Genomic DNA, 17509 nt, shown 5'->3' with positions numbered 1-17509 from the left:
AAGCTGAAAGCCAGGAAAATACAATGGTATGGTGTGTGGCCTGTCAGCCTTTGTCCTCACGACTTGTTCATACAATTATACAAACCTCGAAAATTCCTCTCGACAAGGGGGAAACCAAAAAAAACGATGAGGCAAAGCTCTGCGTCCAAAGCGCGCAGGCAAGCAGCAAAGAAATTCGGAGTGGGAGATGCACACTCATCGAGAAGCAAAACTGGATCAACGATTGGACACTGCAGGGGTGTGTCTCATATTTGGAATTCTGCGTGGGAGTACAATCCCATATATAGCGAGATCAACTCTTGAAGGAAGCAGATCTGTGGAGATCGGAGAAGTGAGACCCTGCAGAAGAAGAGATAGTCAACAAGCTTAAGCGTCTCAATTCCGGGAGGGAACGCGATGAGAATGCAGATTCTGTGTTGACTTGAAAAGCTTCCACACTCTCCATCTTCTTCTTCTCCAGCTCCAGCTTGCTAGGAGGAGGAGGAGGAGGAGGCGGCTGCTGCTGCTCCATCATCAGTTGCCTCTTTGCTTCTCCATTGGCGACGGAATTCGTCCGCATTTCCTCATTTCTGTGGAATTTGCCTACCCTCTTCATCGCCCGCTCCTCTATGTCACTCCTTCCGCTTCCATCCCACTCTAGCTTCCTCTTGTTCCACCATGCATTCTGCCAATGGTCGCTGTCATCTGCACTCTCCCCACCCGATGCCTCGTACCCATCACTCGTCGACGTCCCAAACCAAGCTCTCTCCGCTGAAACCGCAGCATTTGACGCGTCTTGCGTGCTCAAATGCGACTCGCATGAAAGACGTGCACTTGGAGACGCCCGACTACTTTCCGTGGACGAACCGCTCAACATACTGCTTCGACAAAACGCGTTTCTCGCCTCTACCTGCAGCGGGTTCAGAGCGGCAGCGCCTTCCACGACAAATTGCCTGCTCCCGAGTTTATCCTTACCACCACCACCAAAACCGAATTGCTCAAAAGGCACCTTCCCTCCCCGCCATGGCCTCGCGGATGTGTAGTGGCTCTTGCGAGAAACCGAGTCGCCAGATTTTGCACCATCCCTCTTACCGTCAACTTCACCACTGCTCCTTTCAGAGCTACTGTCGGTCTCTGTGATTACCACAGTTGAAGGACGGGCCGCCGGTCGCAATATAGATGAATTCTTTCTAGCTTCGGCAGCAGCTCGGACAGCATCTTCTGTACTCAAGCGGGCCAATGCCCATGGACTTATCTTGACTGACACCTTCTTTTTCAAGGTTTCCTCTGTCGGAGCCCTTGCAGCCGCTTCGAGATCAATGCCTCTTGTAGAGAAAGCTCTTTCGTGCTGAAAAGCAGCTTGCTGCACATCCAGGTCACTGATTAAGATATCCATCATTTACCCCATTTTTTCTGATTACCCTCTACACATGGACTACTAGAAGGAGCGGTAAGAACAGGCGGAGACGGGGAAAGAAAGAGATTTAAACCTCATGATCCAGGAAGAAACGTGGAGGTGTGCACCAAGCACGGTAGTGCAATGCCCCAGCAGAGCTACCACCACTTATAGCTGTAGCAACAGAGCTTGTTGGAGATGTGTTTGGACTCTGTATACTCTCGCCAATGGCAATCGGTCGCTCTTGCTCCCTCATTGCTACAATGTAATCGTAGGTACTGATACCCTGCACTTTACAAGCTTTAACAAAATATTCCAGCGTAGCGTATAGCATTCGATCACAATAGTTTGTCTAAGGCGGAGCCTGGGGAAAGAGGAATAAGATACCTTCTGTATGAGAAGGGCGTGAAACAAACAAAGCTGTCCAAGCGGAAGAGTTGCAACCACTGCAAGAATCGTACACAAAACCTGCAAACATAAGAGTTACGTTTCAGGAGCTGACCGATAAAGCTGTGTTTAAAATAGACGGCAGACATTCCCAGACTCACCACCACACTGAGAAATGGCACTACAGAGAAGCTGCTGCCAAGTCTGGACGTGATGTCCTCCTGGAAATGCCTCCGGTTCAAAAAGCAACGTACAATCACCCAAATCCCAACTGACCACTGAAGGATAAGCTGCCATACCAAGCCCAGAATATAAAACCCACTGATACCTGTCAATAATCAAGAACGGAGACATTTAAACTTCATAACACCACTAATTACCTACTTTCCACTTTACGTAAGTTTTGACTGATGTATCATGCGAAGTTTCATGGGCGCAACAATGACTCCCGCAAATTATGTTTATATGTTTATAAAGCTACACGACAAAGCTATGGACATCCGTATGGACAGCTACAAATCTAGTAAGACTACATGTGAAGAGGAGAGATCTGTAAAGGGCATTATCTTACCATGGAGATTCCTGATATCATAAGGGTAATGAAGCCCTTGTAATTTTTCCTTCCAATACAGTTGTTCAGCCACTGCAGGTAGAAAAGACCACAAAGGACATCAATTAACAAAGGAACGTCCATATTATCGGCACAAGAGACCAATGGTGTTATGTTGAATGAGGGTCTCCTAAAAATCACACGTCTTTGAGTTATACCCGGCAATGGTGGTCAAAGCAGTCAACACATTTGTCACAAACTCTGCAATGCTTGCTCCATTTAAAAATCTGTCGAAGTGAAAAAAAGATCGAGTGAGAATTTGTTAGAACCATGCCAACCCCTCAGAAACCAGTCTACATTTCTCCAACTGTAAAACATCCTAATCTAGCTTTATCTCTTACCTCCACCTCGCACAAACTGCAATACAGCATGTCTTCCTCGGATCGATTTTCCTCAGCATGCAGCTTGCACAAGCAAACGTTATCAAGACAAGCAGCTCCCCTGTGAAATAGGGAGACTAAACCCTGCGGAGTTCCAGTAGCATTATCTTTCTCTTTGCCCTCTGTCTTTGTTTGGCAAGTTGATGGAAGTCCAGACGTTGAGGGTTCTGTGCTTGCCTCAATCTTCTCCCCAAGAGTTCTAGATGTTCCCAAGGAGGAGGATGTCCTTCTTGAAGCAGATGAAAGAAATACTCTGGCTCTTAGCACACCTGGGTCTGCTGGGTTAGTTGCTGCACACCAGATGTACAACCCAAAAACTGCAACCATCTGGATAATGTTCATGCCACAAGTCAATCTGGAGACCTGAAATAGCTTCAAATTATGTGTAATCTACAGCATAATGATAAGTTGCAGCCAGAAACAGTTTCTCAACAAGACCTGTCAATATTCATATTTTGCTATGACTGAGCAAAGGCCATGTAATGTAATTACAAGATATTTACATGCAAGACGGAGGAGTTTCGACTGAACTTCTGTCATTGACATACAGAACATGCTCATGCCATACACGCCATATCCAATGCTTCACAGCCAGTTAAAGATTGTCTTCACGTAATGAGTGCTTCCATTCATGAAGTGAACCGTCACTTGAACCCTGTGCTACGGATAGGTGGAAAATAGCAAATACTCTGGAAGCAGTAATTTATAACACTCGGTCACACTGCCTGGACTTAAAGGACCGGACTTAAGCCCCAGCATCCACTTAATAGTGGAACCCTAGGAACCTCCTACCACTTAAAGAAAAAGACAGAGAACAAAAACAAAGAAATGGAAGCAGATCAAATGCGGACAGCTGCAGAAAGGATGCCTTGGCTGCATCCAACTGCATGATATAAAATGTCTATGCAGATGCTTCTGGGGGGATACATCCTACTGGCTTGCATGCATGAAAGACATGGGCTACACCTTGTGCAAACTTCAAAGAGACTCAAAATGACAACCTAGTACAAATGGCACACAATGCCAAATACATAACCAGACTCAAGCACAAGCATAGAGTCCTAGGCTTATGTTTCTGATAAGAATCGTGAAAGCTTCGCTTGAAAGTGAAGGATTGGCCATATGGAAACCGAGAAACTAGAGTGCCAAGCATATATGGTATTAATTCACGACATGCTGCAAATTCTAAAATGCAATTCAGTATTGACATAAGTTTTAGGACGATTGAAAGGCTCCACACTTCCAAACATAGTTAATGAGTGGCGATAAATGCATACGGCTGACCATTCAGAACATCCAAGCCATTGAAGGCAAACTTGGATTCGAATGCAACAGAACCACAAGGCCACTTAAAGTGGTAGAAAAGGAGGGTAGTAAAAATAAGCCAGGTTCAATCTCACATACGTACTTACAGAAGCGTCCATGCCAAAGCACAGGATACATCATTGAAAGGCACCTCGTATAAAAAGTGGATGTGAGCATCAAGCATATTGACGAAATGCAGGACGTGTAAAGTTGAGTAGCGTGAACCACGATGGCATGTGTTTGAAAGAGCATATGCACCATGTTATTATAAGCAGGCTCAGAGAGACAAAAGACAATGTTCATTTTAAGCATCAGGTCACGTGGACGCCCATTTCAGCTCGTCTGGTGGGTTATTCTGCGCGGGCAGGAAAACAAGTTCCAGGATGCGAAGAGACATTGGGGCTAAGGTTGACCTATAATACATTTACCCACGTCTGCAATTGATGTTAGCAGGGCACACGCTGACTGAATCGGGAGGACATTAGAGTGGACTGTAAGGAGCAAGGCTAGCTGGTATCTGTTGCAGCCACCCCATTTCGGTTTCTGAGAAGAACTCCCCAGCATAAAGAAAGTAAAAAATTGCTAGCAGTCAGAAGACTGCATAGTGTACACAAACTCCACAGCGTAATTAAATTATCATTCAGAGAGCCTTGGGTCTTCTAGAGCGCACCAGAGGTGAATACACAGATATGCCGAGGAGCTCCAATATCCGGTTACCCACGAAGGGCACAAAGAAGACATAGTAGGCGAAAGCCAACGCAAGGAATACAGCAATAGCTACCACCTGTCATCCCAAATGAAAGAGCATTTAGTACATCGGCCGATAAGGGCTAGATCGCGGCAATGCGACTAGTCCTCAGCGAAATGCTGTAAGTCACCTGCAAAGGGTGGTAGGGGAGCTCCCAGCCGTGCCGTCGCATGTCTTCCAACGGGTAACGCAGTCCTGTCAAACGTCCAAGCACAAGAGAGATCTTCAGCTACCAAGGACCACTCTTTTCCTGTTCCTCCCTTTTTGATCCCAGTCCGAGCAGTCCAGGTAGAAGCAAGAGGTGAAGCTAGGCAGAAGCAAAATTAAGATTTGAGGAAGAAGGGCAGGTATTCGCGAACTGCGGAGGAGAAGAGAGAAGCAGAGAATGTGGGTTGCGAGTCAAGTGGGAGAGAAGACGTAGAGCATGGAGGCAGAGGGAGAGGCTGCAAAGATGCTCCTAACGAAGAGGAGGAGAGGTGAGATGGGGGAGGCCAAGAAAGGCTAGCGAATTGTGGCAAGAAATTCGAAATTCGGATGAGGAAAAGGGAGGATGGGATGGATGGATGGATGGATGGAGTGATTGATGAATGGAGCGATGGTGATGAAGAAAGTGGTGAGGAGGAGGAGGAGAAGGGCAGAAGAAAGTGGTGGAATATGCTACATAGCCGTCTGACTGAGGACAGACAACTAACGAGCTCAGACGCCACCCTCTAGAGATCTTGCATTGCGCTCCTCCACCATCGCCATAGATCCACCACCTTCCTTCTACCTCATCACGTCCTCCCCATCGTCCATGCATTCCAGTTCTCGTTCTCCCTTCCGCTGCACTGTTCAACCCCGCCACCCCCCTCCTGCGTTCTCGCAGCTTTCTGTACACTCTTTTTTTATAAACCCAGTCGCGTACAACCGTCCCTGCCGTTTCATTTACTTCCGCATTCAATTCTGGCTGTCTCTCCTTTGCCACGCCTTGCGAAGTTGCGACACACACTGTAGACATCCCCCTGCCTCTCCACGTTCTGGCAGCTCCACGGTCCAGCTGATGACACGGTCCCTCTCTCTCTCTCTCCAGCCATCTCGCAGCTTCACCTACGTTCCATCATCGCGATTCGCCTCCCTTGGGCTTTTGCTGCCTCAGGACCGCCTTGACATTTCTTTCTCTCTTTTGCTCTCTGCTCTCATCACCAGGCGCTGGCCAGACTCGTTAAGTCAGAGACCTCCCGTCACCTCCCTCCGGACTCCAGAGTCCAGACTCGTGCTCGTCAGCCCTGGCCCCTCAGTTCCTACAATACGACCCTACCCTTCATTTATTGCGTCCGGCATCCACGCTTATCGACCCATCCGTGGCGATTATTAGTGGCAACATCCGATTGGCCTTTAATAGAGAAGGTCCCTCCTGCGTCGAGGCTCGGGAGTCCCATTGGGCAGTTTGGGCTGCCTTCATCTCTCTCTCTCTCGCGCGCGCGCTCTCTCTCTCTCTCTCTCACTCATACTGTTTCTTCACCTGATATCACTTTCGAATATCTAGCCTCCGACTGCGCGCTGATTTTCGCAGAAAAGTAGAAGCTGGTCGCAGCGCAACCGACGACTAAAAGTATGCCTCACTCGGCTGTTCTCTTAAAATGCGACGAGTCTGGTCCGTGGAGCACGAGAAAATCTCCTGGCCCCTAGGGGACACATCGACATCCCTCTGGAATAAGCATATGCGCTTGTTCGCTCTAACATTCCAGCTTCGAGCATCCACACGTAAATGCTTTTTGTGCTGCCAACCGTCAACCTCATCGGCTATGTCTTCTCATTTACTCACCCGTGATTCCTGACAGCCTTCACAGGCGATTGAATGCGGTGGAAGAAGCGAAGTATTTGAAACCTGACGTTTGGCGGGTTACTGAATTGGGTACGATCGGAGTCGTTTTCACTTACGTGCTAAAAGACTCTATTGACACTCAGAAGTTCCACTATAGTACTACCTTTACCACTTCAGTGTTCACAATTTTTTTTGAAAAAATCAAAACCTAGATAATTTCATAAATTTGGACGTTTTCACACAATTTATCAACAATATCAAAGTTTTGTAACTTTTCAGGTGTTTTTTTTTTTAAAGGCAGCCTAGGGGGAAGTTTTGTTTTCAGACCTCTCGTTGAGCCATGTGTCACAATGGTAGAAGTTGATTTCATATAGATCTAAGGGTGTATATGAATTTCATATAGATCTAAGCTTCGCTTTATTTTCTGATGTAAACTCAAAAGCATAGATGGCGAAAAAGCATACAGAGTTTCTTTATCCTTCCACCCATCATCCTCATGACATTCTATCTCTCTCTCTATACGATGATGGTCCAAAAATGCCAAAATAGTAGGATAGTTGCACATTCATGATGCCAATAACTGCAAGATGGATGCTCTGGCAGGACCTCCCAATAACAAGTCATATTGCACACTTTCACTAAGTGTTTTAAAATGCTTGGATAAAGCATTCAATTGACCTATTTTTAGGGGGTCCATCTAGGGCATCCTTCCTACAATAGGGTCTTAATTTTTGGGAACTTTGGGCCCTCATTTTAGGGTTTCACAAACCAAACTAGCAATTATCCAAGGTGTCCATAAATCCATCCATAACCCCCAAAAATTATCCAAAAATAAGGGCATGTTGGGAGAGAGGCCACCTAGGTCAGACCCCGACAAAATAGGTCAAACAGGCACTTTCACCAAGTGTTTTACATTGACCCATTTTGTATGCTGGCCTCAGCATCCTTCCTACAAAATGGCCCTTTTTTTTTTTTTGGCAAACATCTGTGCCCTGTATGGAATAGTTTATGTTGATAATGAGACATATGAATTTATATAGATTTATTAATATTTTTTTATATAATAATTATGAAATGAATATATTAAAAGCATAAAATAAATAAATATATGTAGATGAAAAATTAATTAAATATAATATATTTGATAACACTAATTTATATAAATCATTACATACTTTATAAAATAGTAAAATTGAACAATACCCCTACAAATAAATTTATGAGTATGCCTATGAGACCATACGATCATGGTCCCAAAATGCCAAAATGGTAGGATAGTTGCACATTAATGATGCCAATAATTGCAACATGGATGTTCTATCAGAACCCACCAAAAAAAGGTCATTTGCACACTTTCACTAAGCATTTTAAAATGCTTAGTGAAAGTGTCCAAATGACCTATTTTTGGGGGGTCCACCCAGGGCATCCTTTGTGCAATGGGTCCTAATGTTTTGGGATTTCGGGACCCTCATTCTGGGTTTCACAAACCAAGCTAACAATTATCTAGAGAGTCCATAAATTCATCCAACCAATCCCCAGAAATTATCAAAAAATAAGGGCACATTAGGAGACCCCTAAAAAATAGGTCAAACAGGCACTTTCACTAAGCATTTCAAAGTGCTTAGTGAAGTGCATGTTTGACCTATTTGTAGGGGTATAGCTTAGGCATTCTCCCTGCAAAATGCCACTTTTTTTGGGTGGAATTTGGTAGGAATTTGTGCTTTGTATGGGATATTTTATGTTGATAATGAGACATACATTTATATAGATGTATTAATATATTTGTTTTGTATAAAAATTAATAAAATGAATAGATTGAACACATAAATATATCTAGATGCAAAATGTTCATCAGAAGGGGACTGGTAACTCCTTCAATAGTGTTGTCCCCACCAGACTGGTTGGCATCGTGGAACTAGGGTGGGTAGTTGCATCGCTCACCGATGGTGGTGCTGTAACTACTACGGGAGTCTGTTACTACTATGTCATGACTTCTCCAAAAGTTGGCTAAGATGAGGCAGGCAGAGGCAAAGGTGCTAATGAAAGTGCTTTGGACACCAGCTCGGAGAAGACCGGTGGAGGAAATGGGGGCAATGGTGTTGTTGAAACCATCGTCGCTTATGTACAAGCTTGCGACGAGCTACCGTCCTCTTGGGTGATGCTTCCTCTTCCTCTTTTGCTCAGCATGGGATATCCTTGGGCCATCCGAAACTAGCACTCTGATCACAATGCCAAGGTGCAATGGAACTTCGATGTCGCCAGTGATCGAGAAGAGAAGATTGAGCACATGTCCCAACTTCATCGTTATTGTCATGCCCCTTGACGCCGCTCTAGCCACCCTTGTTGCTTTGCCTTGGAGTCACTCCTTGAAGACCACTGCCCATGCCACTGGCTATGTCTCTGCTAGCAACAAGATCTTGTGGGTGCATATTGAAATCGTATAAGCTTTGGCCTGAAGGAATAAGGACTCCAGCACCCATCGGTATCCCTCTCTTAGTTGCATGCTTTCATGATTGCTCAGTCGATGCTCCCCTTGCACTCCTGGGCCAAAACTCTACCTCTGAAGCTACTGCATCAAGCATCAGAAAGTCAACTACCTCTCTATCCATATGCAAACATATATATTCATAGATCAAATCCATTGGCAAGGTGCGGGGCCCATCCAATGTTTCAACTCGATCACCTTGTGCAAGTTGCATGCACAACTATAGTAATTCTGGGTGCACAAGAATTGTGCCCAGTCGATGCTTGAAAAACTCCTTAGCCTCAGCTAGCTCAACCATCTCTTCGTTTTGTGACCTCGGATGGGTGCCAATATTGGTCTCCATTGCCATATCCATGAGTCTAGGAGGGGGAAGAGAGGTAGGAAGGAGGTGAGTAGGAGGTGTTGTAGGTAGAAACAAAAAATTGAGAGTGCGAGGAAGAAAATAGGAAAGCAAAGTTGTGAGGTACTAGTTGTGAATAATGAATATAGCTAAACTGAGCTGATGGTCGGGATTACTAGTGGGTAAATGCATGACAGGTGTTGTTGACCTCAAGATCCCATCAGCAGGGATGTGATCATCACAACAAGGAGTGCATGATCCTACCATCGGATTCTATACACCTACCCCTATCCATGGAATGAGTACTTCACGCATAATTGGGAATGGGCATTTAAGGCAGCCTTCATGGGGTGACACAGTCAGAATCCGTTCACTGGCAAGGGTAACACCCATCCCTATAGATGCACCAAGTAGAAAGAAGTCAATCCATTTACTTAAAGATCCAAAAAGGACCCGACCACTGCATCTTGAGCTTCCCTGGCATGCGGCCCATGTGACTATTGAAGAGGAGAACCAACTACCCCTTCTTAAAAAAACTTCTTCTTTGATGCCAAGTTCACTTGCCTCTTCCTTCGAGCTTGAACTACCTAGGTCAAGTAATAACTTTCCATTCTATCTTTCTCCAACTTCTCTAGAACATCGAGTCATAATTCCATGGACTCATGTGGAAGTAGCTTATCTTCAACTGCAATGCAGAGGATTGGCACAACAGATTCCACTGGTATAATGGCCTCCATCCCAAATGCCAATTTGAATTGTGTCAGTCCTGTGGTGACTTTGAACGATGTGCAGTATGTCTAGACTACAAAAAGGAGCTTCTCATCCCAATCTGTGCAATGACTATTCATGAGTAACGTGGTAATCTACTTGAACTGCTTGTTGGAAGACTCCACTTGACCATTCACTTGAGGGTAGTAAGAAGACGATTTTTTGTGAATCACCATATAGAAAGTCATCATATCCTTCACCACCTGTGCCACAAAATATTTCCCTCTATCCTCATTGACCAAATCGATCAATAGCCAAACCGACAAAACACAAGCACTTGGCTGTGGAGCATGCGGTGTTGTCCCGCAGTGCCTAGACTTCTACCCACTTGGTGCAATAATCTGTAGCTACCAGCACATAACAATTCTGGGTCCGTACTGTTGTCGGCTTGAAGGGACCCATGAAGTCCAATCCCCACTTTTGGAAAGGGCCCAAAGGAAGCATTGGTTGCATGGGCATCCGGTCCTGATCCAAAGGTTGCCCCAATCATTGACATACATCACATCATAGTGCGAATCGGTAGGCATCTTTCTGTAGTGTTGGCCACCACAACCTGGCTTGCAATACCTTCTTGCTCGTGATTTTTGTTAGATATCAATGCTCCACTCTCGTGTAACTACGCAGGAATGAGCTAACTCTACTTGTAAGCCCCCCATATGAGGAGAAAGCATTTGAGTAGCTCGGTTATTCGGTAGGTCCATTGGCACACCGCCAACTAGGCTACATGCAAGTGCGGTAAGGCATCCGTTGACTGACTGCACTGAGGGTAGATGGAACATTTCCCAGGGCAGCCCACTCTCAGGTTGCAAGGCCCGTTTGGAGCCTCAGATGATCCCGGATGGCTCTGGGCCGAACAGAGACCATAGGTTAGTTGCTCTGTTTGTGCACCGGTTCTATCTTATGGTCGGTGGCCTATTTTGAGACCAACCCCCAGTCGACCATTTTGGGCGGACTGGGTCGGTCACCCAATTGAGCCTAACCGACTATGACTAGTGGCTATATAAGAGCAAGTCCGTGAAGCCCATTTCATCACTGGCTATAGCAACCCTAATTCCTTAGCATCCAGCCTCCGTCTTCTACTGTTTCCACCACGCCATCGAAGCTTCTTTCACAGGAGCGCACGATTGGGAGGCAACGCCATCTATTGTATCAGTTCTACAGTAATCAAATTTTTGATTCTCCATACTATCTTGTTTTCTCTCTTGCGTACGAGATCATGTTATCTATTGAGCACAGACATTGTATTATTTTCTTACATGGTATCAGAGCCTCTGGACTCTAGCAAGAAGATTTGGTAGTGTGTTTCTGTTTGCGAGCAGATTGTGAGAGATGGCCCAGCCCGCAAGACTGCGAAACCCACCGTTCGGCGAAAGCGAAAAGTTGGACAGCTCTAACTATCCTCTCTGGAACTTCAAGATGAAGACCATCCTAAGCGCATATGAGCTTTGGGGCACTGCTACTGGGGTGAACGTGAGGCCGGTTCCGAGACCAGATCTAGCCAATGCAGGACAACAGATAGTACCAACTGCGAATGAGATTCTTGCATGGACAAGAAGAAATGCAGATGCGCTGTGTTCTATTGTCTACAGTATTAGTGATTCCATCATGGCATTAATTCAACATGTCACCATAGCAGAGGAGACATGAACGGTCTTGAAAAATCAGTACGAGACCACGAATCATACACGGATTCAGAATCTGGAGACTCAACTCGCGAACGAGAAGTTGTCTGAGTCTAAGCGGCAGAGAAGTTCATCACCAGGGTAAAGAATCTGCACGATTAGATGACTACAATTGGCATCACCATCACCAGCGAGAATCTAGCACGAAGGTGCATACAGTTTCTCCCACCAAAGTACGACGGTCTTGTTACGACGCTGAATACACAAAATAGAAATTTGCCCCTCAACTTTGAGGATTTTAGCATGATGCTTCTAGACAAGGAGATGCGTCAAAAGACGAGGACTGGAGAAGATTCGGCCTTCTGGATTGGATCAAAGAAAGGTAAGGGTAAGGACTCTGGTAACCCATCTTCTTTTGATGATAAAAAGAGAAAGAAGAAGATCAAGTGCTTCTATTGCAACAAGGCAGGGCACAAGCAGAATGAGTGCCGAAAGAAGATTGCAGACGAGAAGAACGGAGTAAAGAAAGAGTCCAACAATAGCGCGCAGGCAGCACCTATAGAGCTGTTTGTAGCAAATGAGGAGATTTGCAAGGAGGTAGTTCATGTACCTGTGGATGTACCTTGGATCATTGACAGTGGTGCATCGTGCCACATGACCAGTCGGAAGGATTGGTATACCTCTCTACAGTCAATAGGGAATGACATCCTGGTAGTAGTCGGCAATGATGCAAAATGTCTAGCAAAAGGAAAAGGTACTATTGCTCTCAAGTTAGATGGAGTTATAAAACAGTTGTCCGATGTTCTTTATGTGCCAGATATCAAGAGGAACTTGTTTTCCGTTTTTGCAATCACGGATCGGGACCTCAAAGTTCAATTAAATAAGAATGGTGCACAGATCCTGGATCTTCAAGGAAAGGTCGGTGGTAAAGGTACATGGCACAACAACATTTATGAACTCTCAGCTTTCAGTGCTCGAGTAGACGTGAAGAACACTAAACTGTGGCATGAGAGGTTTGGTCATCTAAACCTTAGTTCTTTGAAGGAGATGCACAAAAGCAAAATGATTGCAGAACCACCATAAATTTTAGATCTGCCTGATGTATGTGAAGCTTGCATGATGGGCAAGCAGCATCAACAGCCCTTTCTTAAAGAGGCTAGTAGGGCAAAGGCTCCTCTAGAGCTCATTCACACAGACCTTTGCGGAAAGATGGAGACGGGAGACGGAAGCTTTGGGTGGTTCCTACTACTTCATGACACTGATCGACGACTACAATAGAAGGATATGGATATACTTCCTGAAGACGAAAGATGAGGCTTTCAGTAGGTTCAAGGAATGGCATGTAATGGTCAAGAAAGAATCGGGGAGGAAGGTGAAGCAGCTGAGATTAGACAGAGGTGGAGAGTTCACATCGACTGAATTTGAAAGTTACTGCAAAAGTCACAGGATCAAGAGGCAAAAACCCCCGCCACATAACACTGATCGACGACTACAATAGAAGGATATGGATATACTTCCTGAAGACGAAAGATGAGGCTTTCAGTAGGTTCAAGGAATGGCATGTAATGGTCAAGAAAGAATCGGGGAGGAAGGTGAAGCAGCTGAGATTAGACAGAGGTGGAGAGTTCACATCGACTGAATTTGAAAGTTACTGCAAAAGTCACAGGATCAAGAGGCAAAAACCCCCGCCACATACATCACAGCAAAATGGAGTAGCAGAATGCAAGATGCGCGTCATCTGCGAAATGGGTCGGAGTATGATGAAAGGGAAAGATTTGCCAAAGACTTTCTGGGCTGAAGCATGTAACACTGTAGTTTACATCCTCAATCGTAGCTACACGAAGGCTGTGAATGGGATGACTCCACTGCAAGCCTTTTCTGTTAAGAAACCTTCAACTGCACATTTCAGAGTTTTTGGATGTGACTATTTTGTGCATGTCCCTGATGCTGCCAGGACCAAATGGGAACCGAAGAGCCGGAAGTGTATTTTCTTAGGCTACAGTGAAGAGGCAAAGGGTTACCATCTCTATAACCCTGTTACCAAGAAGGTAATTGTAAGTCGCAATGTGGTCTTCTCAAAATAGCCGCATCAATTGGAGAAGGATGCTTCCTTCCTAGACAACCAGGACCAGGATATCCATTCAGTACTGCCACCAACAACATACTGAACTCCCCCAACGGTGCTTGGGAGGATTCAAGACAAAGAAGATGAAGAAGAGCCTGCAGAACCCCAACGGCAATGGCCATTCCCGAAGTGGGTAAAGCAGCTTTTGGACGGCAGAGAACCTCTAGCCATTGAGGAGGAACCATCCGAACACCGCCAGTCCAAGAGATTAGAGGAGCAAAGAAGGGTGCATGAACACTTGGTCAACTATGCTTGGATGACAAAAGTGATCTGTGCTAATGAACCCAAGTGTCTTAAAGAGGCACATGCGGCGATGATAGGTGGATGGAGGCTATGCAGTTGGAGTATGGCTCCATAATGAAGAACAACACTTGGGACCTTGTGGATCGACCACCAAAACGCAAGGTAATTGGAACCAAGTGGGTGTAAAAGACCAAGTACAAGTCCAATGGCACGTTGGATAAGTACAAGGCTTGGCTCGTGGCAAAAGGATTTGCATAGTGTTTTGGCTTTAGCTGTCCAGGGAAGTTGGCCCGTGTTTCAGATGGATGTGAAATCCGCCTTTTGAATGGAGATCTCAAGGAGGAGGTATACATGGAACAACCACCAGGTTTTGAGATCCCCGGTTCAGAAGGTAAAGTCTGCAAGCTGAAGAAGGCACTTTACAGGCTGAAATAGGCCCCACAAGCATGGTATCAACGAATTGATGCCTACTTTCTACAAAACGGGTTTAGGCTAAGCCCATATGATGCAAATTTGTATATCTTTAGTAGAGAAGGAGGCAGGTGTATGATCGTGGTCCTTTATGTGGATGACCTTGTCATAACTGGGAAACATGAAGAGAAGATCTCGCAGACGAAGCATTTGCTAGGAAGAGAGTTTGAAATGATAGACCTCGGACTAATGCATTTTTGTTTGGGGATTGAAGTTTGGCAAGAGCCGAAACAGATCTTCATTTCACAGCTGAAGTATGCTAGAGAGGTACTGAAGGCAACATTAGGAGATCAGTGACAGGGTACTATTTCTCACTTGGATCGGGAGTTGTGTCATGGGTCAGCAAGAAGCAACCCATAGTTGCTCTTTCTTCTACTGAGGCCGAGTACAAATCTGCATGCTTTGCTTCTTGCGAGGCAGTGTGGTTGAGGAGGATTTTGGGGGACATGGGTGCAGTGCAGAACAAGCCTACGCAGTTATCATGTGACAATCAGAGTTGCATGGCGATTGCAAAGAACCCGGTGTTCCACGCTCGCACAAAACACATTGAGATTCAATATCATTTTGTACGCGAGCTCATCATGGATGGAGAGGTCGACTTGGTGTACTGTCTGACTACAAAGAATGCTGCGGACATCTTCATGAAGGCTCTTGGAAGAGACTTGCTGGAGAGGCATCTTCATCGACTTGGCATTGGGCCGAAAAAATAAATTCACTTGCGGGTGAGGGGGGGTGTTAGATATCAATGCTCCACTCTCATGTAACTACACGGGAACTAGCTAACTCTTCTTGTAAGCCCCCATATGAGGAGAAGGCATTTGAGTAGCTCGGTTATCCGGTAGGTCCTGGTTTGGACACCAGATGGGGGCCATGTGTGGCCTGATGGCTGGACGGCTTCAGATAGAGTTGGCACACCGCCAACTAGGATACATGCAAGTGCGGGAAGGCATCCCTTGACTGACCGCACTAAGGGTCAATGGAGCATTTCTCGAGGTAGCCCACTCTTGGGTTGCGGGCCCGTTTGGAGCCTCAGATGATAACTGTAGGTCAGTTGCTCTGTTTTGTGCACCGGTTCTATCGTATGGTCGGTGGCCTATTTCGAGACCGACCCCCAATCGACCGTTTTGGGCGAACTGGGTCGGTCACCCAAGTGAGCCTAACCGACTATGACTGGTGGCTATATAAGAGCAAGCCCGTGAAGCCCATTTCATCACTGGCTATAGCAACCCTGATTCCTTAGCATCCAGCCTCCGTCTTCTACTATTTCCAGCATGCCATCGAAGCTTCTTTTACAGGAGCGCATGGTTGGGAGGCAGCGCCATCTATTGTATCAGTTCTACAGAAATCAAATTTTTGATTCTCCATACTATCTTGTTTTCTCTCTTGTGTACATGATCCTATTATCTATTGAGCACAGACGTTGTATTATTTTCTTATAATTTCCCCCACATGCCACTTTGCAATGTGCCTCCATGAGCACAACTTCTTGCTCGTGCGAAAGTATGCATCGGACCAGAACATCCACCAAATGTCTATGGTAGACTTGATTAACCACCACTTTGAATCTGCAGCTTCTTAGTGCCAATGGATTCCGTTGATTCCTGGTTAGGTAATTTGGCAAATCCCATATGATAGTAGCATTAAGTTTCCAGTATTCGACACAGATCCATATCTTTTAGTTCTTGGGCATGATCACGATTGGAGAAATCCTCTAATTGCTCAATTGGTGCAATGAATCCTACCTATAGGAACTGCTCTAGTATGGTCTTTACCTGCTTTGCCACATGCGGATTCATGCAGTACTGGTGCATTTTGATGGGCATGGCATCCTTCTTTAGATTTATGCGGTGCTAGTAAAATTTTGGGTCCAACCCCCGCATATTGGAATAGTCCCAAGTGAACACATCCACAAACTCTATGAGCAGTGCCACTAACTCCTTTCCGAATTCCTCTTTTAGGAGTGTGTTGATCTTTATGGGCTTGGAACTCCCATCTGTGCCTAACAACACTGTCTCCAATGCATCTTCTTGCATGCGTGTCATCGCATCATGTGCTCCTCAAACTCCCTTTCCTACTCCAGGACATCCTTCATATGCATATCCGCAATCAATAAGTCCTTCATTGGTTGTATCCGTGGTGGTTGCAATATTAAAGACTAGTGGTCCATCATCTTGGCAAGAGATATTGTGCATAAATTTCCATGACATCGACCGTAACCAACAGCACTAGGTCTAGGTTGTTGCATAGGAACTCCCCTTCGTCATTGTCCTCTAGGCCATCCGCAATATTCACACTGACCACTCCCATTGGCATGTGGATCTTATTTCTACCCTGTCACGCCGAGAGCCCAGTTCTACTTGACCTTTGCCTGCCACAACCAAGGGCATCCCAAAAGGAAGTTGTACTCTGGGTGAGGTGCCTCCATACTGAGCACAATGAACAGCACTATGAATCAATTCCGGCAACCTCCATGCATACTTCTCACAACATGCCCAGTGCCCAGAGGGCATACTCTCCATTTATCGGCCATATGAACCAAAAATGGTGCAGGCTCCCATTGGTTCCAGCCTAATTCCTTGCATGTCTATTGGGTGATGATGTTAACCCTAGATCCTCCATCGACCAACACCTATGACAAACTTCATCCATTTACACTTGTGGAGATGATTGGTATCTGCATGTCAATGAGAGGAACTGTCACAATTGGCACTAATGCAGCATGAAAGGCATCTACCTTGGGTATCGGTGGCACTTTGGTCAATGTCTGTAGGAGTGTTTCATGGAATTGTGGAACCAACTACATCAATAGTCCCAACGAGATCTGAATTGGTGCCTCCACAAGGTCT

At 45.6% G+C, this 17509-nt stretch overlaps 1 protein-coding gene across 1 annotated transcript; it reads right to left on the bottom strand.

Moving 5' to 3' along the window:
* Positions 1–223: 223 nt before the first annotated feature.
* LOC147893162 (putative protein S-acyltransferase 22) lies at positions 224–5603 on the bottom strand. The gene is made up of 9 exons (XM_087387064.1): positions 4936–5603; positions 4728–4841; positions 2714–3079; positions 2531–2599; positions 2334–2405; positions 1924–2052; positions 1763–1843; positions 1470–1661; positions 224–1342 (listed from the first exon to the last, which is right to left on the bottom strand). Exons 1-9 carry the CDS (start codon positions 4975–4977, stop codon positions 293–295), a joined length of 2115 nt encoding a protein of 704 aa, XP_087243190.1. The 5' UTR covers positions 4978–5603; the 3' UTR covers positions 224–292.
* Positions 5604–17509: the final 11906 nt, after the last annotated feature.

The sequence above is a fragment of the Dipteris shenzhenensis genome, chromosome 16 (genome assembly GCF_047967505.1).
Source record: "Dipteris shenzhenensis isolate YYH24624 ecotype China chromosome 16, Dip_SZ_1.0, whole genome shotgun sequence".
Taxonomy (NCBI): Eukaryota; Viridiplantae; Streptophyta; class Polypodiopsida; order Gleicheniales; family Dipteridaceae; genus Dipteris; species Dipteris shenzhenensis.
The sequence above is the reverse complement of the archived record's forward strand: the minus strand, read 5'-3'. Positions and strand labels throughout refer to the sequence as shown.